The sequence below is a fragment of the Musca domestica genome, unplaced genomic scaffold (genome assembly GCF_030504385.1).
Source record: "Musca domestica strain aabys unplaced genomic scaffold, Musca_domestica.polishedcontigs.V.1.1 45, whole genome shotgun sequence".
In the NCBI taxonomy this organism is placed as follows: Eukaryota; Metazoa; Arthropoda; class Insecta; order Diptera; family Muscidae; genus Musca; species Musca domestica.
The window spans coordinates 3,392,260-3,420,139 of record NW_026712335.1 but is presented as its reverse complement, the minus strand read 5'-3'; the positions used below and the strand labels follow the sequence as shown (position 1 = coordinate 3,420,139).

Genomic DNA, 27,880 nt, shown 5'->3' with positions numbered 1-27,880 from the left:
TTGATATTTGCAGATCTATGCAGAAATCATGCATAAATTCAATGGAATTCCCTCACAAAAGAAATATCAATAAATAAGACACTGGCCCTTAGGCCATGTTAGAAAATTAAAGTTGAATTTCGTTTATAACAACACTACCCGAATGTAGGGTAACTCAAAACGAATCAATTTTTGATCTCAATAAAGAAATTTTATATAAAGGAAATTTTTAATGAACATTTTAAAAATAGTTTAGAGAACATTTCTGAATTTTATTTATATTTCGTTGTTCTACACCGTTTTTACCTACTAGGTTTAATTTGCTAAATGGATACCGCCTGCTGCAGTACATTGTAAAAAATGAAATATTATTAATTTATAACATTTCTTAAATTCCTTGAGATGAATAATTTGCAAGCTCCGATATCCGGAGTGTTACGTTATGGATTACAACGAAAAAATACAATCTAATAATAATTATTATTAATTTGTATGCTTTTGTATTCTGCGAAGAAAAATCAGTTCAGATCTACAACTCAAAGAAAATAACAGTAAAGAAAGTCTTGCATATTTAGTAGAGCTTCACATAACAATTAATTTTTTTATGGTAGGATTAAATCATACAAGCTATGCACAATTAACAATAAAACAAATCGGACGTAGATATATATAGGAGCTATCTCTAAATTTTGACCGATTATCTCCAATTTCAATTGGATTCGTCCTTAAGCGAAACAAATGATTTGTGCTACATTTAATCTGAATCGGGTAATAAATGCGACCTGTACTTTGTTTACAAAAATACATGGACAGACGGACGGACGGACATACATAAGTCGACTCGGAATGTGATTCAATGCAGATCATTAAAATACATGGACAGACGGACGGACGGACATACATAAATCGACTAGGAATGTGATTCAATGCAGATCATTAAAACGAACTATGGCACAAGGACATAATACCCTTGCCACTATGTGGTGTAGGGTATTAAAAGATTTAATTTCTGTAATCTATATAAAGAGGAATACACTTATTATAGACGAAACTCAACCTATTGATAATGTTGAATGCGATAAAAAAAAAATCACGACACTTTTGTACTTGATCAGTAATTAGAATAGACGTTTACAAACGAATCAATTTTTGATCTCAATAAAGAAATTCTATATAAGCGAAAGGATATACCTAAAAGCAACAGCGTTGTTATTTATAACGAAAATTTTAAAAATAGTTTACAGTACATTTCTATTTAGAAACCATACACCGTTGTGACGGTTGCCGTTGTTGAACAAATTTGTAATAGATTTTTCTTCTCAATCTAATATATATTATATAAATGGATGGATATCAAACTTGATATTATTGCACCTGAAACGATACTTCGCATTGCCATCTGCCCCATACTCAGTCGATGCTGAAAAATGACAACTGGCAATCAAGAGCCTTAATTTTCATAAAAATTTGCATCGAAAGTAGGTTTTTCAATGCTCTACATATTTATTTTTTAATTTTTTATATTGTAAATTGAAATTATATAATTTCAAAAGTCCCTAGAGATGGAAAAGTTGCAAACTTCGATATCTAAAGTTTCACGTTTTTGTATTATAATGAATCAATACAATCATGTATAAATAGAGAGATTTTGTATAAAGGCGACAATATTTTACGATTTTGTGATAAATTTTGAATAGCATATAATTGTTAATACTATGAGACACAAGTTATTAATGGGACTGTATTATGTTCAATGAACATCATAAATAATTTTTGATTGCAATTATCTATCATCAAACGCGTCTGAATTATACAAAGGATCACGCGTTTTATAATCCCACCAAACGAATTGAATGTCCAAGATTTATTCGCTTGGTGGGGGGTGAGTTTCAATTTTACACATATTAAACATTAATTGTTGACATTGTTATTTGGTTTCAAAACACTTTTACAGCGAATTAATGCTACGATACGCGTAACTTCACAACAAATATTACTATGTTATGTTTAAATTCGATCAGAGTGATCTGCGTTTCTCCTGATGCTTCAGTTGACTGTAAATGTTTAATGTACACTCGTCATTAAAAATGTACACACTGCATGAAACATTTCTCTTAGTTAATAGTACTCAAATAAGAAATTTTGTATTAGGATTTAAGCGATAAACTATTCTGTGTTTCGGGACAGTTGTCTTTCTGATTTATAATGTGTAATGAGACTAGGCGTCGGTCTGATTATTCGGTAACCTAAACTTCAAGATGCTTAGGTTAAAAAGAGAAACAGATTGCCGGTGGTCAAATGGTAAGTTCCCTTTAAAATGAGGTTCCGCAATAGTATTTTTCTTAATTATAAGAGTCGATCTGCTCACGTTTTAATTAATATTGCAATATTAAAAATGAAATTGGCTGGGTTTTTCAGATTACTTTTCGGTACTCTCGGAATTGGCATTCAAAACAAATAATTATACATTTTTCTCACACGAAGTGGCCATTCAAACAAATTTAAACTTCAAAAATTCACAGTTGTCCTGAGAGAAATCGCATGATATCAGTTTAAAGTCACTATCAGAATTGTCGTAAAAATAATAATATGGGTAAGGAGATTCAATAACCGGGGACGTGATCTGGAAACCAAGCCAATTCAATTTTCTTTGCATTATTAATATTACAATATTCCTTAAGTGTTGAAAATTGTTAATTTTATCACGTATACTAACATAAAATGCATTTTGTTGACTCAATTGAGAAGTTGCATGAAGAGGGTATGTGTGTGATAATCTATAATATTCTATTTGTAGCCCACAAATATTATTTAAGAAACTAAAAAATATTAAAAGGCCCCATGCAAAGGATAATGAAATTGGATGAGTTTGATCGAAGCCGAAAGGATAATTTTTTACGAAAAAATATATGTATTCTACGACCCAGACTCAATGTTTGGCAATGAATTGTTTTAGCTTCGCCTGTCAGGTGAAACTTTTTGAGCCCAATTTAAAGGTGTGCTAGAGGACTCGCAAAACCACTCATATTCCCCAAAAACGTGCTTACTTTTAATTTTGAAAAATTTAGAAAAGTCGCAAACTTGGCCCTTTTATTTTATATAGTAAAGTAGAGCCCCGTATGACTAGCATATCTTGGTTGATTTCCAAAATGCTTGGGGATAGGTTACAATATAGTTCTTTTTCATGTGGACTTTGTAGTTGATAATAGAAGAAACACACCCATTTTTATAGAGACATATGCGTAATTCACTCACTATGTGAAATGGGTCTTAAGAATTTACTAATTTTTTAACATATATATTTTCAGATTATTTAAATAGGACTTGAAGAATAAATAATGGTGAGATACACATGTAAACAGGCAACAACAATAAATGATGTATGTTTCACCCGTTATTTTTAATTAACATTACGATTCCAAATAAGAAACCGTCAAAATGTTGTTTATTAGAAACACGATAGCACCTTTGTAAAATAGGTACCTCATTCCTCTTTGCGATGAGCAATGGATTATTGTTTTAGAAATTAGTAAAAAATATAAATTTGGCATTAGCAAAAATTGTAAATGAGATATGACGATTTTATGGCCTCTGTTCCAGTTCTCCAAGAATATAAAAAATTTTACTACGATAACCAATTTTCCCTTAATGGTATCGAAAAATATCATAATTAGTAGATTCTTGCAGGTACTGGAACAAAGCATTAAATAGCAAAAAGATTTGCAATTCATTGTGACATGGTGTTTGTTTTGGAAGAAAAAGTACTTGGCAATATTTAAAATACAAGAAATGTGAGTCCAACTTTACTATTTGAAATGGAAACCACATTTAATTGCAAATAATTCATATTAAAATATTCGAATAAATAAAATGGAAATGCTTTTTAATCGTATTAATGGCATGTAGGATGAGATTTAAAGACTTAAATATATAGTTTAAAAAACAATAAATTAATATTGAATGGCAAAAACCCTTACACGGAGGTTAAGTTTTCGCATTCGATATGGACTTTAATTTGATCGAAATAAAGATTAAATAGATGAAAAAGAAAATTTTAATAGAAGCTCTAATATTGGTTAACTATTAGTTTTGACCGAAAATTTCAAATTTATCAAATTAAAATTCACATTTTAAAATTAAGTGCGATATCGAATGCAAAGATTTGGCCCCAGTATGAGCTTTCTTAAATCAACTTTAAACAATAATGATATTTCGAATCAAAATTTCACAATTTTTAAAACACGGAAAGTAAAATTTTGCCCTAAGGAATATATTGTTTGGAAAGAATTCTGTTGTAATATGGACTTTTTTTTGTAAATTGAACTTGCACTGTAAAACAAGCAATGAATTCGGAAAATTTCAAACTCTATTTTATATTGCTTTTTGTTTGTTAATTATTTTCTTTTTGTGTGTGTTTGTTTGTTTTTTCTTTGTTACTTCATATAATGGCACATTTTGTTTGTGATAGTTTTGTTTTTTTTTTTTTTTTTTTTTTTTTAATACTGTTCTAAATACGGATAGAGCTGGGATTGAAGTGTAAAGAATGTGATTCGAGAGACAAGTGTTGGAATTTTTTTATTTAATATACATCTATAAAGATATATATGATTTTTTTTTTGTATTTTGAAACGTGATGAGATGTCTATATTATAATCGAACAAATTTTCTTTGGGTGGAGTGATTATTGGGGGAGAGTTATCAGTTCGGCTCTATACATGTTAAAAAAATATTGAAATAGGCCAACCATGTCCCTTGATTGTGTCGTTATCCTCCATAAGATCATAAGTTTTGATGATCATTCAATTATGCTACAGTGATTTTTGTGTGTTGTTTGTAAAAATTGCTATTATTTTGTTATTGGTTTTTTGCTACCATTCCTTATAGATTGTATATCAAAAAATGTTATATTTTATTGTATATTCCAAGTCTTGTTTAAAAATGCTCTTTGTTATTGTTTTTTTCTTTTTTATACGCAATGTTCGTTCTATGAAAAGAATTGACTTTTTGCTATAGTTTTGTGTGTTTGTGAATTGTTGTTCCAGGTGGTGATGGGCGATAAATAGGCATTAAAAAAAGACAACAAAGTATATATTCGATAATTTTATACATCTTTAGATGTACATTTTGTCAAATAAAAATATTAAAATATTATTAATAATACAACACATATTGAATAGAACTTACATTATTATTAGAGTAGGTGTGTTCGTGTGATTTTTCATTGAAATTAAACATCATTGAGTTGCACAAAAAATTGCAATAAAAAATGAGGGCAGGGTTAAGGCAAATATTATAGCTTCCCCATAGAAGCTTTGATTCGAAATTTGTCAGGAATTTCCTGCAAAATCTCAAATCTTAATGTGACGCATAGATTGTTCGAAATTTGCCAGGAATTTCCTGCAAAATCTGAAAAAATAATGTGACGCATAGATTTCGACTCTCAGGCGAAACTTATTGACTTAAAACGAAACGAGTATGACATTTCGGAATTATCTCATCAGAAAAGATAGTTTAATCATGGTTTCAAATGATTGGAAACTTTCGAAAAAAAAAAAAAACTAAAAATTTCCCATGGGCAATATGGAAAGACGTGTTAAACGAAAACATGCGTTTTATATCTACTCGACTGTTTACTTTCAATGCAATCGATCACACCACCTTCCTAAAAAATTAACGTTTGTTTGTTTGTTTTGCTTTACCTTAAAAATTAGAAACAAAAATGTATAATACAATTTTACAAGATGGGGGAGGGATAATTTTTTTTTACAAACATATATGTATATCATACCTACTAAAGTACACGGCCACGTTTGAAGATAGGTTGTTAGGAAGAGAAGTGTGCATATGTGCAATTTAAATAGCTACACATCTTAGCTGCCAGTGTGTTTTTTGTTTGTTTTGTACGACGCTCCACACATCTAACATGGGGGGAGATTGACATTCTTATACAATCGCGTAATGATTGGATGATGATCCCTAATGAACACCAACTCCGGTATGACTGTTGTTGGAGGTGGATGTAGCTGTCATGTTTGCAGTGGAGGATGATGAGGAGGATGTATTGCCATCAATGTGATTCAAATCCAATTTTTGTACCTCACATTCCAGCTGTTGTAGACAATTCTTTTTGTTGAGGTGATTATTGGTTGAATCGGCTGGCGGTAATGTCGCCCCAGATGTTGGTGACATTGTGGCTATTGTGGTATTGGCAGTGGTTATTGATATTGGTGATGTTGTGGTTGTTGTTGAGGTATTAATCAGTTCTTTTTGTTGTTTTTCATCTTGATGATTTGCAGCGGCAGCTGCGGCTGCAGCAGCGGCGGCGGCGGCCGCCTGTGATTTTTTGTCCTTGGACTTTTTCAAAGCACTTAAAAGAACATTCTTTTCTTTGTCCTTTGTCTTGCCTTCTTTATCCTTATCCTTGTGTTTGTTGTTCTTTGTAAAGCGTGGAAATATACAACCGTTTGGCAAGAAACCACCAAGTTTCTCCTTTTTGGTGGTTGGTGGAGGATTTACAGCAGCAGCCGGTTGTGTTACGGCTGTAGTTGGCTGGGCGGCAGGGTTGTTGGCTATGTTATTAGTGGAGGCAGGAGCAGGTGGAGGGGTTGAGTTATTATGACTATTCTTCGCCGTATTATTTGTGGCCAAAGTACAGTTAACAGTTTCAGCCGAGTTTGCGGCATTGGATTCGGTATTATTTGCATTCGTTGCTATAGCACCATTGCTGATTGTGCCCCCATTACTTATTATCTGAGTTTTAGCATCTAAATTATTTGCATTCAGCTGATTGTTCAACTCATTCCTCTGTGTTATGCCCACAACGCCACGATTTGAATCAGTCGAGTCCTTTGTATTATTACCATTGCTTGTGATGATATCATTTGGATGATTCTCATCGTGTGGCTTTTCAGTGGGTGAGTGTATTTCGTCAGCTCCCAGCGATGATACGGCTGCTGCAGCCTTATTGTCCAAATGTTCGGCCAGTTGGGCCAGGTTAATGGGTTTCGTTACTTCAATGTCACCACCATTTTCTTCGTTTTTGTGCAGTTCCTGTTGCATTAATAATTTTCTACTTCTAGGTGGAGTACCTTCACCCATAAAATTACCAACCAAACCTCCACCCTTGGGGAATATTTGCTGCTGCTGTTGTTGTTGCTGAAGCATTGCTGAGTTATTGCTTAGTCCTGGACTCAAGGAGCCGGGTGGTGCAGCTCCACCATTTGTTGTTAAATTATGATAATGTTGTTGCTGTTGTTGTTGTCGCTGTTGCATCATTTGTTCTTCTCGCTCGCGATCTCTTTGAGCCTGTACCGCATTCCAGACATCTTTCAGTTCACCGGATATATCACGATCTTTAAGTATAACAGCATTTCTGCGAACAAAGAAAAGAAAGGAGAAAAATCAGTTTAAGAAGAATTAACAAAAAGCGATTAGGTTATAGGGTGATTTTTAGCTATACTCTATTAGGCAACACCAGTTTAAACAGTTCATGAATGTTCCGCAGTTGCTTTTTGGACATTCGTTACAAAATTTCGCTCTAAATTTACATTGGTAAGCATTGAACTGGAAAAAATTTCGCAGCTTTATCGGCCAGTGAGAATGATGACCATTACCCAGAGGTGCAAACCAAGCTCAATGAAAAATGCAGCCTATTACGTTGTTATGGTTACAACGTAATGAGGAACGATCACACCTGAAGTGGGACGGGGGAATAGCGTTCCTTTTGCAAGATTCCGTTCAATACAGCACTATCTCACCTGAGCTAATCTCTGGGAATGTATTGGAGTAGCTGTCAAGTATGAAACTGCCGAGGTAGATGCCGCGATTAATGCGGCTTTATTTGCCCGATATTACCTCGCTGGTGGTAGGCAATAACCAACTTGTGCTAGGAGATTTTAATGTCCACCACGAGTTATGACATTCCTTCCTATCTATGTAATGACCAGAGGATATCAGCGCTGGCAGAACAGATTGACAGCTCTACTCACTACACGGTAGGCACCCCCCGAAAAGAGGAGAGTGTCACAGTCACAGCCAGACTTAACCATAGTATCACCCGGTCCGATAAATGACCAGACTTGGCAATCCGTCATTTCTACTAGGTCAGACCATCTCCCGATAATCGTCTCCATAAGCAGAACGCCGTGCTTTCGTTAACCTTGGGAAAGATCACTAGCTGGATTTCTAAGAGTTCACCAACCTTTGCTTCAGAGAATTTCCCAACCCTTCTGATGTGCCGCAAAGCATTTTCCGGAACATCATCAACGCTGCAGCGCCTTGGTAAATACCTGCTAGTCGAATATCCGAAATTAGACCAAATTTCCCAGCAAGTGAACCTGATGATCTCCGTCGTTCCAACCCTACTGATTCCAGAATAAGTGGATTGACAGTGGGTGTCAACCGGTTGGTAAATAGGCATAAGTAGAAAAAGGGTCTAGACCATCTGCAGTGTTGCAGCATTGGAACCGAAGTGAGTAAACTGTGGGTAGCGGTTGAATCGCTCTGGAACCCTGGCAAAAGAATGATAGGAAGAGGAGCTTGTCGCCTACTTCCACGCGAGGAAAATTGAAATATCCGGCAACAAATCAATGGTCACACTCTTTAACCCATGGTATGCGACGATGAGCAGAATGTGCAGGTCGAAGGACATATAATTCCGACCACTAACCTCCAAGATCCTAGGGGTCACATTCGATAGTATTTTCAAGTATATCTGGGTCAAAGGGCAAAGTAGGCACAACTATGTTCTCAACCCGCAATTGTGTTCAGGATGGTGTATTCCTCTTAATTCGTTAGGCACCAAATTACAAAGATGTGTGAAACGTTTACCCGTCGTCTGACACAGGCCTCCGCCACCTATTTAATTGCCCTGCCAAACCTACGCCATTCACTCCAGAAGATGTTTGGCTACAGCCTTCTTTTTGAGTCTGGAGTAATAACCGGACTAGCAGAAATCAAAGAAAACATGTAAAGCTGTTACAACAACGAAACGTGCGTCAGCTGTATATAATCTGTCAAATTTATACCATGCTTACAGATATATTATACCGGGCAGATTCCTCTAGAAACCAATTTGAATAGGGTTTGTCCTTGGGCCATTCAGCTGGGCAAAATTCCATCTCAACCGGGCATAAAATGCGACAGACATGCTTAATTCGACTCAGAATGTGTAATCACCGAAATTAACTGGGGGTCTATCTTTTTACATGTTAAGCACAAATAGAAACAAGCTAAAAAGCAGTAAGTTCGTCCGGGCCGAACTTTGAATACCCTCTACCATTTGGAACTAAATTGGAAATTTTCAAAATATAAAATCCTTAAAAAATTCTGCTAAAATTTAAAAAATACCGGCATTGTTTATCATAAGCCATTACCATATTCAAATTCGAAACTTGAAATAAACGGTGAATAATGTCGCTAAAATCATCCAAATATCGTATATAGGGAGGTACCGTTACCGTATCGGAGCTGTCCAAAGACCTGAACCACCATAGACATAGGCTGTAGCATCCATTACGAACTTCAAATATGACATCTCAAACAATTTCGGTGGGTATTGTACCTAAAGTCGTAAAAATACCGAATACACGAAGGTACTGATATATGGGGCCTATACGAAGACCTGGACCTGCATAGATAATTTTCTGTCCCAGACTGTAGTTCCCATTACGAACTCTGAATACGTAATTTGAAACAAATCCGGTTAATAATGTCACAAAAATCATCAAAATACCGAGTATCGGGAGGTACCGTTATATGGGGGCTATAAGAAGACGTGGACCTACCTGTACAGACAATTTTCTGTCATAGGCTGTAGTATCCATTTCGAACTCTGAATACGTAGTTTGAAACAATTACGATTAATAATGTCGCTAAAATCATCAAAATACCGAATATCGGGATGTACCGTTCTATGGGGGCTACATGAAAACGTGGACCTGCATGGCCCATTTACGAACTTTACCCGCCTACTGGAAAAAAAAACATGTGTGCAAAATTGTAGCCTTCTCTCTCAATTCGTTCGAAAGATAGCGTGATTACAACAGAAAGACGGACAGACAGGCAGACAGACGGACATCGCTAAATAGATTTGAATTTTACGCAGATCAAGAATATATATATACTTTGTTGGGTCTGACATGAGTATTTCGAGGAGTTACAAACCAATGACAAAGTATGGTGGAGGGTATAAAAAAGTATCCTGCACCAATGCGAAGTACGGCATAAATAATTTGGAAGAAATAATAAAATTAATTGTTTCCCTCTTTCGAGATGGGGATACCTCAAATGTTACTTTCTTACTCTAATAAATCGATTCTTACCATCCATCATGCTAACCCAAGTTGTTATCCATGTAGGCATACAGAAAGCGAAAACACATTGACATCCTCACACCATATATATTTCACTAGCAATGTAATTTCATATTTTCCGCCATATTCAAAACTCAACAAAGCAATGGAGGAATACTAGTTGTCACCAAGAATAAATGTCATCATAGCAGATGATATTGGCTTATTAGGGTTGTTGACTGATCGATCTGTACTGCCAAATACTAAACTAAAAAAGAATGTATGATACGAACGGAGCAGAGAAGCTCCGTCACATTTCACAAAGCAAATGTGTTCAACAGGAAATTCCTCATTAAAATATATATGTATGGACGTACATATGTTAAATACACATAAACTCAATGGCTAACATAAAATCGTGCTAAAGAAATGGTCAAAATTTTAGCATAACAAAGCTAATATTTCTTTCATGAATGGCATGCACGCATAATTTTTTTGGCAATGATTTCAAAATGAGGAAAGTAAAGTAGAAGACATTTTAATGTTGGCAAAAGAACTTGCACATTGTCTTGTCATTCATAGAATTTATGTTCCACCCATTTAATTAAGTTATTAAAATCACACATTAATTAAAACTCAATCTATATCTATAAAAGAGGAAAATGTTTGTACGTTTGTTTGTTTGTTTGTTTGTTTGTTTGTTTGTAATTTATGGACTCGAAAACTGCTGAATAGATTTTTCTGAAAATTTCCATATATACTGCAACATCGCCTGAAAGTAACATAGGCTATATACATTTTTGAATTTCCACTTGGAACTGGAGATATAGCATCAGAATCGGAGGTACCTCCCAAAATTTAGATTTTATATGCACATATCTATTGATCGGTTAAAGATACGGTATACAAATTTGGAATGTGTAACGGAATTTGGAACAAAAATAAGTTTGCTAAATTATATTGTAATCGGTTCAGATTTGGATATAGCTCCCATATATATTTTCGACCGATTTCGTTCATTTGATGCCTCAAACACAATATGAATGTTCGATTCCAATGAAATTTGGAATATGTGACGGGATTTGATCCGAAAATAAATTTGTCAAATTATATTGAAATCGGTTCAGATTTGGATATAGCTCCCATATATATTTTCGGCCGATTTCAAGCATTTGATGCACCAAACACGAAACACAAATTGGGGATACATACCCAATTTCTATGAAATTTGAAACGTGTGATAGATTTTATCTAAAAAAATTTATTTCCCAAATTATATTGAAATCGGTTCAGATTTGGATATAGCTCCCATATATATTTTCGGCCGATTTCATGTATTTGGTGGACCAAATAAGATATGTATGTCCAAATTTAATGAAATTTAAAATAAGTAACGGAATCGGGAGCAAAAATGAATTTTTCAAATTATAGTAAAATCGGTTCAGATTTGGATATAGCTCTCATATATATTTTCGACCGATTTCATGTATTTTATGCACCATGCACGATATGTATGTTCGATTCCAAAGAAATTTGGAATATGTAACGGGATTTTGATTAGAAAATAAATTAGTCAAATTATATTAAAATCGGTTCAGATTTGGATATAGGTCCCATATATATCTTCCGCCGATTTCACATATTTGATGCACAAAACACGATACGTATTTCCGATTCCAATGAAATTCGGCATGAGTGGCTAAATTTGGTACAAAAATAAATTTGACAAATTATTTTCAAATACGCTCAGATTTAATTATAGCTCCCATATATATACTCAGCCGATTTCACATATTTGATGCACCCAAAGCGAGAAAGACGAAATCTGGCACCAGAAAAAATTGCCAAATTTTATTGAAATCAGTTGAGGTTTGGGTATAGCTAACATATGTGTGGTTACAATAATAAATGTGACAAATTAATTGGAAATTAGTTAAGATTTGGATATAGCTCCCATATATATATTCTCGGCCGATTTCACGTATTTGACGCACCAATTTCAATGAAATATGAAAGGTGTGGCGGAATTTGGTGTAAAAGTAATTTTTTTAAAATTATATTTAAATCGGATCAGATTGGGATATGATTTTAATAAGAACCATTGACCCACAACGCCTTAGGCTAACAGTAAAAAACAACACAACAATTTATTTGAAATATGATATTACGGCGAAGTATGTTGCTATCTCGAATTCATTAATTGCAACAGAAATGCCACTCAACTTCAAAAGATTGCAGTTTACTGCACGCTTGGTATTTGCTATGAAATAAATAAATCAGAAGGACAAACCCTTCGTGTATGTATGTCATGTTACTGTTTTTCTAATGGTTTTGTATATTTACGCATTAAAGTAGTGCAATAATTTTTTTTTTAATTATAAAATTTGTTTTTTTTTAACCAACATATATTCGTAAATAAAATTTTGAATGCATATAAAATCAAAAGGGGTAGCGAAGCGCACCGGGTTCAGCTAGTTAATTATAATTATCATACACAACAATTACTGTGAAATTTTGCAATCAGCCAAATGGTTTTATATTTACATTCAACATTGGCGCGCCAATTCATTTAAACACACTTTGCAAATATACGCTATTTAATAGACAAACCGAAAAAAAATAATTTGTAAGAATAATCCCAGAAAGAATACACCAACAAATTGCCAAAAAAAATGCCGACAATCGCCGCCGTAATCTAGACACTGCCGACAGACAGTCGACGGTTGCATATTTCAATTGTAATTATTTCAATTGATATTGAGTTTATTTAGCATACTGTGGAATTTGATGTACTCTGACATGTTGAGGTGTTTTCTTTGCAGCATGCCAAAAATTATATGGACCAATGTTTTTCATTTTCGATAAAATATGAAAAACAGATGCCACCAACTTGCAAATGAATGTGTGAGAGAAGACATATGAAAAAATATACCCATGGGTATTTAAGCCCAAAGCAGCGACAGGTAAACACCACATACTACATAGACATGTGTTTATTCAAGTATGAAATGTGTGGAAATAGCTTTTCCCCTTGGAACTCTACATTTCTTCTACTAGGAAAATAGAAAAATAAAAAAATAAAAAATATTAAAAAAAAAAAACACTAAAGAAAGTCCTAAAGTCGGGCGGGGCCGATTTTATGATACCCTACACCACTTTGCTAATTTAGTTGAGCTCCACTTAATAATAAAAAGTTTTTATGGGAGAATTCAATCATACACGCTATGATTACAAGTATAATTTAAAATTCAAAGGACTAAATATGCCGAAGCATTTGTATCTTTTAAATTCGGACTTGTATTGCCCATTTGGTGCAAAATTAATTTGAAATCAGATAAAGATATATATGGGAACTATATCCAAATCTGAACCGATCTCGATAAAATTTGGCAAAGATATTTCTGAGCTGTATTTGATATATTTCCCTGAATATCGTTGTTACGGAGTGCATATTACGGCTGTGGGTAACAAATACAATAAATCGGATGAACAATATATATGGAAGCTATAACTATATCTGAACCGATTTGGCATACTACCTTCTAGACTAAATTAGGTCGTATGTGCCAAATTCCATCCAATTTGGACAAATATTAGACGTTTGGTGCACAATAAATGGTAAATCGGACGAAGTTATATATGGGAGCTATATCCAAATCTGAACCGATCTCGATAAAATTTAGCAAAGGTATTTCTGAGCTGCATTTGATATATTTCTCAAAATATTGTTGTTACAGAGTGCATATTACGGCTGCGGAGGACAAAAATAACAAATCGGATGAACAATATATATGGAAGCTAAAGCTATATCTGAACCGATTTCGATAAAATTTGGCATACTTATTTTCAGGCCTAATTTGGTTGTATGTGCAAAATTCCATACTATTCGGGCTGATATTACACGTTTGGTGCACAATAAAAGGCAAATCGGACGAAGATATATTTGATATATTTTGTTCACAAGAATACATGGACAGACGGACGGACGGACTGACATGCATAAATCAACTCAGAAAGTGATTCTATGCAGATCATCAAAAGGAACTATGGGTCTATCTCGTTTCCTTTTGTCTGTTACAAACAAATGCACAAAGACATAATACCCCGATCACCTTGTGGTGTAGGGTATAATCAGTCGTAAGTTCAGCTTGGCACTCTAAAAGTCTCAAAAGTAGGATGTAACATTCATGGGATGGCGTAATACTCTACCGGTAAGCAATGTTAAACTTTAACAGAGTTACCATCACAAAAAACCTGAAATATCCCAGCAAAAACTAATTCGTTAGGTTAGGACCTATATTGCATTTTTTTATAAAAACCCGTAAAACAGAATTCAGCTGTAGCGCATCGCGGCAAATGTACATTTACGCACTTAAAGCGCCCGATTCTAGATGCCGGATATTCTGGGGGACATCTGCAGGGCATACTTGTATATGTGGTACATTCTAGTTCCATTGAGAAAACCATTTTAATTTATTTTTCCAAAGCTATGAAAACGACTTACTCCTTTCTAGAACGCCTTGTGGACGAGATGGATCACTAGACCTTTAGATCAGTAACAAGGGAATAAGTGAAATACTAAAGAAAAAATATAATTATAGGAAGAGAAAATTAAAAAAAAGCAAGTAAAAAAGCAGCTAAGTTCCGGACCGAACATTTTATAAACTCCACCATTCGGTAGGAACTTGAAAAATTTAAAATAAAAAAATCCGTCGAAAAATACCTCTCAAATGAAAATCTTTGTATGGGGGCTATACGAAGACGTTGTGTTGGACAAGTAATTTTTTGCCATAGGCTGTAGTAACGATTCCGAACTTCAAATACGAAATTCGAAACAATTCCGGCGAATAATGTCGCTAATATCATCAAAATACCCAATAAAGGGAGGTACAATTTTCCGTCATAGGTTGTAGTACCCATTACGAACTTCAAATACGAAACTTGACGCAATTCAGATGAATAATGTCGCAAAAATTCTGGAAATACCGAATATCTTGAGGTAGTATTATATGGGCGCTATAATAAAATGTAGACCTATATATACAATTCTCTTCCAGGGGTAAAGTACTCAGAGGGAACTCCTTGTGTGGATTTTCAGACTATTCCATTGAAAAATGTGACTAAAATCATCAAAACACCGAGTGCCGGGAGGTACAATTATATGGGGATATACGATATCGTGGACCTATATAGACAATTCTTTTTCGTGGACCGATATAGCCTATCTTCGAACTTGACCTGCCTATAGAAAAATACAGATAGGTGCACAATTTAAGTTTCCTATCTTTATTCGTTTGTACGCTAGCAATAGGGTCTATACGACGACATGCACCTGCATAGGTAACTTTTGTCTTAAGTCATCACAATATTCAAATGCGAAACTTAGAAAAATCGGTAAATAATGTTATTTTATAAATCTACTTCATTTTGTTCGGAAGCTAGAGTGATTTTCACAAACGGACGGAAATCACTAAATCGACATAGAATTTTATGCTGATCAAAAATATATTGTCAAGATGGTTTTTATTTAAAAATAAAAGTAATTCTGGGAATAAATACAAAGTTTAAAATGTAATATGCTCTACGCTCCTTAGATGCGTCCGCTCTCGGTCAATGCTCAACGACGACTGACTCATAAACTCATTTTGATAGTTGACAATTCGGCCTCTCCTGACTCTTCGTCCCTCCTGGGCGAACTATCATCAGACTCATCTTTATCTTCGATTTCGAGACTTGGATCACCATAGCACCAGGGCTTCATATGATCGGTCGACATAACACCGCAATATTTCCTTTGCTTCAAACTTAAATCCGGCAGATCCTCTACCAGATAACGATCGTTTCCGATAATTTTCGTGACGATGTATGGTCCTTTATACCGCGCATCCAACTTATGCGATTCTCCTGTAGGCTGCGGTACCGTGTCTATCACCACCAAATCGCCTTCCTTGTACTGAGTTGGCTTGGAATGACGGCTGTCAAATCTTGCTTTCCATTTTTCCTTTTGTTTCTGGATGTTAGCAACAGCCTGCTGTTGAATTACCCTAACATCGAAATTCTCTCTTTCTTCATCACCAACCGCCTGGATAATTCTATTGTAACTGACATCTCTGAGACTAAAGTTGAATATTAAGTCATTTGGACTGAACTTTGTAGTCGCATTCAGCTGCGAGTTAATACTCCACTGTATCGTCGTTGTCTCAGTGTCCCATTCTTTTGTATCACCTACTAGACATTTCAACGCATTCAAAACTGTCTGGTTGATCCGCTCGGCTTGGCCATTGGCTCTTGGTGTTCGGACTGCTGTTTGTACATGTTGTATTCCGTTGTATTCCACAAACTGTTGGAATTCTTTAGACGTGAACGCCGTTCCCTTATCCGATACAATTCTTCGTGGCTGTCCGAAAATCGACATAACTTCTCGCAGCGCTGTTATAACCGGAGCAGTCTTTGTATTCCTGGTTGGCTTTATAAACGCCGTGAATTTCTTGGATTCTTCCTTGACGTGTATCTGGTAATATCCTGATGTCATGTCTAACGTTGTAAAATACTTATTTCCAGATAACAACGAAAGTTGTTCTTCAACCACTGGCATCGAGTACTGCTTTTTGATGGTGACTTCATTTAATGCTCGATAATCCGTACACATACGACTTTCACCGTTCGCCTTTTTGACCAACAATACTGATGCTGCATAGGGCGAATCACTTGGGCGAATAATACAACATCGAAGCAACTTGTCAATTATGTCTGACAGAATTTGTCTTTGAGAAAATGGAACTTGGTATCTTTTACCAACTACAGGCTTGTCCGTAGATAAACTTATTTCCATTTGTGTATTTTTACACCTTCCAAGGTCTTCAAGGGTTTCAGCAAAACAGTCCTTGAACGACGACAGTATTTGGTCTAATTTTTCCTTTTGATGCTCATCCAGACTTTCTCCGACATTAAATGTACTTGGCATTGTTGACCTCACCTTCAAGACACCATGCTCAATTGTAAGTTTTGTTTGCTTCTTACACAATACATCTCTTCCTAAGAGAACGTCATATCGCATCAAGTCATTCGGCACTACATAAATGGTAGTCATTAAACTCTCCTCGTCGATGACAACGTTAGCCTCAAACATTTCCACCACTTCAACAATAGATCCACCAAAACCTTTCATTCTTTTTGACGTTACTTCCATATCGCAACCCTCTGGAACTACAGCTTTCCGCATTAAGGTAAAGTCGCTTCCAGTGTCCACAAAACCTTCATATGTCTTACCATTGACCGTGACATCTTTCATAACCGGTGGGCAGTAATCCTTAGACTCTTCTGTCATTGCTGCCACAGTTGTACCTTTACCTTTGCATTGCGATGCATCGTGACCAATCTTTGCACATTTACTACACTTCGGCTTCTTCAATGGTTGTGGGCAACTAGTTGAGATATGCCCAAACCTGTTACAATTGAAACATTTTACTCCCTTGGTTGGCGCTCCACCTGAGACACTTACGGTTTTGTTATCCTCGTCATTCTTTGTTTGCTTCCTTGCATACGTTTGTATGGTCAAATTCTCCAACGACCTTAATAATTCACTACATGTCTGCGGGTTCATAGCTAAAAGTGTTCTTGTTAAGCTGCTATCATTGAGACCATTTATGATGTACGACAGTATTGATGCCTCATCTACGCTTCCTCTTTTCCCTATGGCCAACATTGCGTAATAATATTCCACCAAAGACTCATTCGAGTTCCGTTTCCTAGCTATAAGTTCACGATGAATGTCAGCAACACTTACTCGACTTGGGAAATCCTTTAAAAATTGTTGTCTGAACTCTTTCCATGTTTCAACCACTGGTAAAGCATCTATCCACATTTTAGCAACACCACTCATTTTATGATGAACTGCAAACAAAGTTGTTTCATCTGACCATCCATGAAGCCTTTGCAACGTTTCAACCTTGTCAATGAATTGGACTGATGTAACATTTCCTTTAATTGGATCGAAGTCTGGTATCATTACTATGTAATCTTTTAAACAACCAGATGTTCCGGAACCAGATTGTCTTGATATTACTTCAGCTGGAACTTGCTGTTCTGTATCCCTTGAATTTAACCCTGCATTTGACGTAATAGCCCTTTCTGTTGAAAGTGTTGTTAACTGTTGCACACTTCTTGCTAGAGTCAACATTATATCCTTTAGCTCTCGCATTTGACTTGTTAGAGATTCATCACCCGTCTCAGCTTCATCAAATCCATGGAAATCCTCCTGTGACTCTGAATCTTCAACTTCCACTTCGTCATTTCCATTGCAAGCCATGAGTCTAGCAATTTTCTCGGACTTATTTCCTGTTCGTGGTAAGCTTCTTGCCAGTAATAATTTGTCTAGCTCCGCAACCTTTAACGAACTTATTTTCACCTTCATACTTTTCCTTGTGAATTTTCCTTTTTAATTCGTTACTTCAGCAAATCTAGAACTATTCCTTTTTTTTAGAAGCCGCACGCCCTAAAAAATATACGTTAACTTTTCCCTTTTTAAACTTCTTCTTCGGGGTTCCCCTCTTGATGTCTTGCTTTCAATCTCCTTGATGTACTATCGTTGTCCTACTCACTCACACTTTTGAGTATACCTTTGTACATTCTCCTTTGATTGATGCTTTCTCCTTTGCTCTCTTTGAGCACGTTACACACTCTCACTAAACTCACTCGAACTTTTGAGTTTAGGTGCCTTTGCGTGGTTTCTCCTTTGGTCGTCGTTGTTGCTTTGCATTGATCTCTTCACTACTACATCACTTTGACGCCTTAGTTTCTCAGCTCTTTGAGTATTTTTCTGCAATTCTTATCCAAAATGATGAAATTCCTTGTAGATTTCTGTTCTTATCCCACTTCTGATTCTGTCAAGATGGTTTTTATTTAAAAATAAAAGTAATTCTGGGAATAAATACAAAGTTTAAAATGTAATATGCTCTACGCTCCTTAGATGCGTCCGCTCTCGGTCAATGCTCAACGACGACTGACTCATAAACTCATTTTGATAGTTGACAATATATACATTGTGGGGTGTAAAATGTACATTTCGAGGTGCTACAAACGGAATGATAAACTCCATACTGCGGTGAAGGTGAATTTTTTCAAGGTCCAAACGTGGATATTTCAAAGATTCTTTTTCAAACTATTTATTTTTTTTTTTACAAGAACTATATAAAACTATACAAAATATATTCTTTGATGGTCAATTGGAGGCCCAAAATTTTGATTTCTTAAAATATTGTTTTCCAAAGGTCTAGGAGTCAAAAACAAGATATTAAATTTTTTTCAAGGGACATTGGAAGTTGAATGCAAATCTTTTGAGGAATATTTCTTCAATGAATATTGAAGTTTCAAATGTAGACATGTTTTTCATAGACCATTGGAGGGCCAACATTTATTTTAAAAAAGGTTTTTTTCAAAATTAGATTTTTTAAGATTATTTCTATTATTATTATAAAGATGAGGTGAAATGTGCAAGGGATGGAATTTTAGACAAAGGGAATATAAAAAAGTTTTTTTCATAGGAGCTGTTTTTTTAATAACTTCTGGTGAGTATAACCCTCAGAAAAAAAACAAGAAACTGATGAGGATTAGTGTCTCTCCGAAACCAAAGTCTTTCCTACCTTATTCTTTGTATCTGATGATGTAATATGTTGCAATAATGAATATATGGTCCAAGACGACAAATAGAAAACTGATACTGACTACTGGAGGCTGTGTGCGGACGAAGAAAAATGTGATCTTTTACAGCAGCGAATGTGACGCCGTCAACCATCCTTCAACTGGCCAAAAGCTTCAATTGACTACAACGCTCCAAGTATCCATCCAGATTTGAATGGACTACTCTTAATATTGCTCTGGTAATCGAATAGTTTAGGTAAATGGAAGGGCAGAGTAACGGAACTCAATTCATTTAACTCATCTACGACTTTCAAAAAAAAAAAAAAAAAAAAAACACACAGGCCTGTGGAAGTTATGGTCATCCATTTAATTTTATTCGAGTCCTGGCGTGATCATTAAAAATTACATTCTCACCGATCTAAAATATATATCACTTTTAGTATTTGAACTTATTGCTACGGGGTCTAACAGTTTAAACGAAAAATTCTTTAGCACAACGAAAAGCAAGGCAATCACCCGGCATCAACTGTTGTTTGGCTAATATTAACGCATACGTGCGACAGTGGAATGTCGTCGGTTCAATAATGTCATGCTTGAAGAACAAAATAGCAAACCCGAGAAATGTGTTGACACACACACTGAATTGTCATCAAGCCATACCGCCGCCATGGTCTATTCCTATTCCCATAAATATATATGTTGGCAGGCGGCAGAAATACTTAGAGACTACATATAATTGAATACGATTTTCTTTTCACTTCAATTAAAGTGTTTTTCGATGGCAAGTGTTCAAATGGATGGTAGTCATCCGACGTCTACATTGCTTAACACACATGAGCCGTTCCAAGCCAAAAGAATGCGCCAATGTCTGTGTGTAATTTGAGCATATATACAGATACATATATGCGTATCTGCGTACTTTTTCTTCTCATTTTAGATAAGAAACGATACAAATGTTAAAGATCATACCGAATGGCTGGGGATGGGATGAGTCAATTATTTTATTTTCAATTGAATGACTACCAGAACCAGTGACAGAAAAATAGCAAAAAAAAAAATAGAAAATAACCCATGAGAAAATAAAGCGGATCCAATGTTTTTCTTCACATACCAGACAACATAGAAATGATATCGCATAACTTTTTTCATACAGTGTTGCGCACGATAAATTTTCAAACATTTCACTTTTTGTTCATCAACAATTGGCAATTTATTTATTAGTTCTCAAGAACAATGTTTTCCTTGCAACATATTTTCTTTAAAAAATGTTCTGAACTGAATTTGTTTCACCATAAGAATCATTTTCGTCTTCTCGCAAGAAATAAATGAGCCAATTTTTTGTTTTTACAAAACCTTAATTTCGATCGTTATGAGTTTTTTTTACTACAACTATAAAAAATGTCAATCAAAGCAAATGCTGTAGATCGGATACAAAATTCATTTCTAGAGATTAAATGTCCTTTAAGGGCAACTATCCTAATTTCTACAAAATTTCAAGAGTCGAACTTTTAATGCCCTTCACCTTAGGGTAAATGAAACATTTTTATATAAAAGTATCTGAATTAAAGCGTGTTTCTCTTTACACCAGACCAATATCCCGAATATCGGGAGGTACCGTTACATGGGGGCAATACCAAAATGTGGACCTTTACATATAACGTTTCACTACCCGAACTAGAAACCATTATGTCCCACAAATGCCAATTTTTAGACAAATCCGTGAAAAAATGTGACAAAAATCACCAATATTCCGAATATCGGGAGGTACCGTTACATGGTGGCAATACCAAAATGTGGTCCTATACATACAATGTTTCGCTTCCGGAACTAGAAACCAGTATGATCCACAAATACAAATTTTTAGACCAAACCGCGAAAAATGTGGCAAAAATCATCAAAATACGGAATATTGAAAGTTACCGTCATATGGTGCTATACCAAAACGTGAAAATATACATACAATGTTTCCATTATACCCTACAAATGCGCACGAGGAAGAACCCATTACGAACTACAAATACCAATTTCTGGACAAATCCGTTAAAAAATGTGGCAAAAATCATCAAAACACCGAATATTGACAGGTACCGTTATATGAGGACTATACCAAAACGTGGACCTATATATCTTATTTTTAGTACCAACTATCCTAGACACAATACATATTGTTCTGGTGAATTTTGACGCGCTACGTCAAATAATGTGGGCTGTGTCATGATTTCAAATGTTAGACAGACGGACATCGTTAAATCGACTTTATGGGGTCTACGACGAATATTTAGGGATGTTATAAACCGAACGACAAAGATAATATACCCTCTTTTCCAAGGTGGAGGTAATAAAAATAATTAATAATTTCATTTATTTATACACGGCTTTATGGGATGACGTTGGAAAGATTATGGTTTAGATTTTTTTATATTGTCTGGTAAGGGGAATTTTGTATAAGGAGACATTATGAGAGCCAGAAAAACTCATACCTGTGTGCTACCTAGGAGTATTCAATTTAAAACCACTTTGTTCGCCATTCCACCTGACCTGCTTAAATAATAATCAATTTTTGCAAATTGAGAATATTTTCTTTCTGTCACACCTGGGTGTAAGATTTCTGTTCGACATATAATGGTAAGGATAACTCACACGGTGGCACCCAAGCAGGTTCTGCAAAAAAGCATATGATTATGCTAACGTAAGAGAATATCTTTCGTTTCTTCATGCAAGTGGTCCACAGAAGTCATGAGGACGCAATCTATTGCAGTTTTCAGGGCGGCATTCCGGCAGGTCTGAATAATTTTCCATTTCGTTACACTCTTATTCGCAGACCACAATAGAACCGTATAGCTAACCACAGACCTTGTTAAATAGGTCGTCTTATAAGAGGTCATCCGCACCCAAATGCTGTCGCCTAGCGCCTTGAGGACTTTGTTCCTACTTTTCAATTTATCGCAGATAGCTGTGGCATGCGCAGTCGACTTGAACCTGCTGTCGAATGTGAACCCAAGGATTTTCGGGTAGTTAGTGGTTGAAATTATGTTCCCCTTGACCAGCACATTCAACTCGAACAGCGTTTTACATCTTGACTTGCATGAAACTATAAATACTTTATCTCTTGAAAAATCACTTTCAAACGTTACCGAAACCGGATCTGTAGAATCTTTTCTAACATGGAATTTGTTCCCCTTTACCAGCACATTCAACTCGAACAGCGTTTTACATCTTGACTTGCATGAAACTATAAATACTTTATCTCTTGAAAAATCACTTTCAAACGTTACCGAAACCGGATCTGTAGAATCTTTTCTAACATGGAATTTGTACCCGAGTCACAGTACCCAATATATCAGGAATGTTATGGGAGTTTTGCGGAGTGGGCCGAAGGAAATTCAAGTCCGTTTTTTCTCTATAAAACTCAAATACCATTTCCCTAAACTTTTGCAATATTCAAATCCCGCACCTACCATCTCTATTTTCCTTGCTTGCAAATTTTGTGTTGTTTGAAAAATTACAAATCATCTGATAGATGACAAGATTTTTAATATTGTCTTTCTGGCCTGAATTATTATTGTTCAAGCAAAATTAATATTTTTATTCATTACTTCTAATATATTTTGGATGCTTTCCCTTTTTGCCAGCTTGTGTGTATACGGAAATACAAAGCCAAGTGGGTTTTGGTTGAGCAAACTCCAAGTTACGTGTGGAATGGGTGACTATTATATACACACATAAAACATTCCTACAAATAACCCCTGCTGATAATGCAAAAAAAATTAAAACTGGTCGTATAAAAACCCATGAAAAAAAGTAGTCGGAAAAAATTAATTTGCAAAAGTGCCTTTGCACTTTAAAAAAGAAATATATGAAATCTTAAAACCTGTTAATGTCTTTTGCATTTTAGAAAATTTAAACCCATTCCATTTTCTGCCAGGGACACCAAGGCATAATGGTGGTTGATTTTCGCTCCACAAAACCAATGGTATGAGATATGCATTAAATGGCGACGTTGCACGCTTCATGTACTTTGCCAGTAAAAAACCGTAGGTTAAACACATATAAAACCTTTCATCTTCATTAATAATCAACAATATATCTTTGATGTCGCACAGTCATATGTCGGGAAAATAAAATATGTCACATCAATTTACGTTTGATAAGGGTTCAAGAAAACCGGACAGCTATGGAAAAAATTCCAAGTATATATTTTTTTGCAAGGATGGTAATATGTATGCATTTGTGTGTGTGTGTGGGAAGGATTTTGTTACAGGGCGTTGTCTTTCATGTAGGTATATACACAAAGGATAGCATCCTTGTTTTGTACAGTACCAATTCGTACTTACCTTACTAATTTAACACCAGGATTCATGGCCTCAACAAAATCACACATTAACTCAACCATGGCACGTCTTTCTTCGGGGTCTTTGCTATGGCGGCCGGAATCTTTTAATACTTCTGGATTGGCCATAACAGCAAATACAATGGGAGGACTACGGGGACTGCCAGGTGGTACCTTGAAACAATACAAAAAATATACACAAATACAGACATTAGACATAATTTCCAAGGCAAAGTTTAGAAACTATTTAATAGGAAAATAAATTTAACTTACCCTCATGCCGCCATACAATGGTATGGGATCACTGGGTTCCTGAGGTATAACAATACGCGTCCAACTCAGCACATTGATGAATAACTCCTCACCGGCCTCGGTTGTGGTACGTATACACATATGGGGCTGTGGGGGATTCTTAAAATGTCTGTAGGCACGCGAATGCCGGTAACTGTGAGGAGGTGGCGATGATGCAGCCGCCGCTTGTAATAAACTTAGGCCCGGACTCATTTGCTGATGATTGCCGGTAACCATGCCATCCCGCTCCAAGGCCCCAGTTAGTGAGTTTTCATTTTGATTAAATGTGTCTGAATTTTCCGTCGTCGCCATTGTGCCTGACTCATCTTCCATCGCTGCATGATGTTGATTATTGCTTGTGTTGTCGTGTTGGTCACTATTGATGGCATCAGGAACATTATGGAGGCTTTTGTTGGTATCCGCATTGGATTTTGTGTCTTCTGTGCCACCAACACTGGAAATACATGTTTGCGGCGGCTGTTGCTGTTGATTTCGGTGTGTATGTTCTTCTTGCTGCTGCTGCTGGTCTGTATCCGTTGAGGTTAGATAACGAAATGAATTCGACATGTTGGAGAATTTTTCAAAGTCCCCGGTTGTTTTGTGTTGATGATTTACCTGATACATATACACAAACGCGCTCTCTCCGGCAACCGAGTGCGCCAGCAAACACGGAAAGAGAACCAACACACGTTCTCACACACTGAATTCACAGAGCAAGAGAGATAGAGAGAGAACACGAAAATATAAGGGACACTTTTTGTTTTGTTGTTTTTCTTTAAAAAGAATTCTTTGTAGATTTGTTTTAATGTTTATCCATGCACATTTCCTGCGAAAATAATAATAACAATTTTATTTATTTTATTAATTTATAATAATTACACAGCAAATAAATGAAAACAATTGCCCAGCCGGCCGGGCCTGTTTACAAATTCTTCTTCTTTGTTACGTTGTTGCCTTTTGTTGTGTGGAGTATGTTCAGTGTGTTATGTCAATGTGCAGAGTTGTATTAGAAAAGTAGCAGAAAATTTGCAAAAGAAACCTCCTCCTTCTTCTTCTTCTTTCTCAGCACAACAGCCCTTTATGGAAAAAAAGTGTTTTAAGAACTTTTTTTATAATTTTCAACTTTTTATTTATGTGAAAAATATTTTTTATATTTATTTGTGTAGTTTAAACTATTTGACAATTATTTAATTGCCACTCTACAGCACTCTCCACTATATAACACACTTCACACACTCTGGCTGTCTGTTTATAGCCTTTTACACCAAAGTTCAAAAGTCCTTTAATGTGTCATTTGACATTTTTACTCGGGCTTTTCTCCCCTAACAATTTCACTTTTACACACATTTAAATAAATCACTACGCGCAATTAATCGCAAGTTTCAATTGCTAGTTTTTATTTTCGTTCGTCGGCTGTGTGGTTCCTTTGTCTGCGGTATGCAAAGTAGGAATAACAGGGGAAATGAAAATTAAATTGTAATCGGCTCTCTGGGAAAATTTTCAATAACACTTTGTAAGAAAATCCTTTCCAGGTAATTTTGTCATAATCCTTCTCGGTTAGGATTTATGTTGTATTTGTAAGGATAAAAACAGGTAAATTACACTTTTACATCTGCAATCCAGTCCACCACCAACACCCTTCATTGATTATGAGCGAAATAATTCAATTTCTTTGTGAGCGTTTTTCATTTTATTGCTGCCTACTGTTGCAGTGACCACAATTGAAGCAAAAACAGAAGAAATAATTACGGAAATTTTTAATTTTAGAACTTCGACTGTTCCTTGGTATTTTTGTTGTTGTTTTTCGTCTTCAAGTGCTTTTTGTACTTTACATGAACAACACTGCCATCATGCGTTGTTGTCCGCTGTTTGCAGGCCGACTACTTGCTCCCGTTTTCCAATTTATTTTTCTTCTTCTACTTTTCTTTACAAGAACAACGACAACAACAACAGCAGCATCGAAGCACATAAACTGGTCCTGTTTTTCTCATCACATCATTGGGTTTCTTCACAAAAAGCAAGCAAATGCACGCACCACACAACACACACCGTTCTCGGGAATTGAATGGAACTTGATGTTTGTTTTTGTTGTTGTACTGTTTCTTTGTTTTTGCTGTAGTTTAATGTTCGCTCATTTAGTTGGATTGCATTCATTGCTGGGATTTTCTTCTGCCCTCCTTCCACTTTTCAACCATTCGACTTTGTAATGCATATTTTTTTGTTTATTTTACCATTCAGCAGACATTAAAAGTTGTTTATATTCTGCTTAAAATGCTTCCAATTCAATTCATTTTCTATTTTTTGTTTCTTTCACCCAGGAATTGTGAAAGAGCACCAACTCCACCACACCACACACTAAATAAACACTTTTATGTAGTCTGTTTTTATGAACTCTTCGTTTTTGTTGTACCGAGAAGTTTTTCCATGCACTTCCTACGCAGCAGTCAGCCAGTCTCCTCTACTCAATAATTATTTTTCCTTCTCTTCTTTTCTGGGCCAATGAAAAGAAAATCATATTTTGAGAGTACACATAAAATGCTTGTTTGAATGAGGTTTTTTTATTAAATTGTTTGTAAAGTAGCATTTATTTTATTAGATTAGCACCTCCACTGTTTTTTCGACAATAGCCGCACTATTTTTAATTAAAAAATGCAAAGAAAATGCGTAAAATTAAGGTTTTCAAGAAAAACAAGTGTACCGAACCGCAAGCTCACACAAGAATGCCGAACAAAGAGCCAATAAGAAAATAGTGAAGAAGAGAAACAAAGCGGAAATGTGGGATAAAAGTAAAAATCAAAGCAAAAACAGCAATTGTTAAAAGGGCCCTAGAAGATTGAAAATTTTCTATAGGGCTCTATAAGATTGACAAGGGTTCTAGAACATTCTCCCAACAAAGCAGCCGTTAAAGATTTTATAGTTTTGAAATATATATTTTTCTTCTTAGTGGCGCAGGGTCATATCTGGAAAAAGAGGGTTCGGCAGCTTGTTGTCGATTCACAATCGACACGCTACTAAAGGCCCGGAATCGAAATATATGGTTTAAAAAACCGACAGTCATGTATGAATTTCAAGAATTTTCACTGGAATTAGTGAGACCATCATGTGCTGTTAAAAGATACAATTGTGACAGACATGCTTATACAACAAAAAACCTGAGCGAAAATATTGAAGTTGTAGTAGTAAATGCAATTGAAAACGTCAATGGAATTCAATTTTAAATAGGAATATTTGGTTTACAGAAAATGACTCGCTCTCCACTTGTATTAATCGACCGTGGCACTCGAATAAATGCCGCGAAAATATTCTGGAGGGTGTATCAAAGCCTTGGGCAGCAATATTCGGGCAGCGT

At 35.5% G+C, this 27,880-nt stretch overlaps 1 protein-coding gene across 3 annotated transcripts; it reads right to left on the bottom strand.

Moving 5' to 3' along the window:
• Window positions 1-185: 185 nt before the first annotated feature.
• Window positions 186-27,217, bottom strand: LOC131804465 (putative mediator of RNA polymerase II transcription subunit 26). 3 transcript variants are annotated; one of them, XM_059127387.1, is made up of 4 exons: window positions 27,136-27,217; window positions 24,514-25,357; window positions 24,245-24,414; window positions 186-7,351 (listed from the first exon to the last, which is right to left on the bottom strand). In XM_059127387.1, exons 2-4 carry the CDS (start codon window positions 25,153-25,155, stop codon window positions 5,956-5,958), a joined length of 2,208 nt encoding a protein of 735 aa, XP_058983370.1. In that variant the 5' UTR covers window positions 25,156-25,357; window positions 27,136-27,217; the 3' UTR covers window positions 186-5,955. The 3 variants fall into 3 exon arrangements, with proteins under 3 accessions (XP_058983370.1, XP_058983369.1, XP_058983368.1); XM_059127386.1 differs by lacking the exon at window positions 27,136-27,217 and adding an exon at window positions 26,763-27,126; XM_059127385.1 differs by lacking the exon at window positions 27,136-27,217 and adding an exon at window positions 26,942-27,126.
• Window positions 27,218-27,880: the final 663 nt, after the last annotated feature.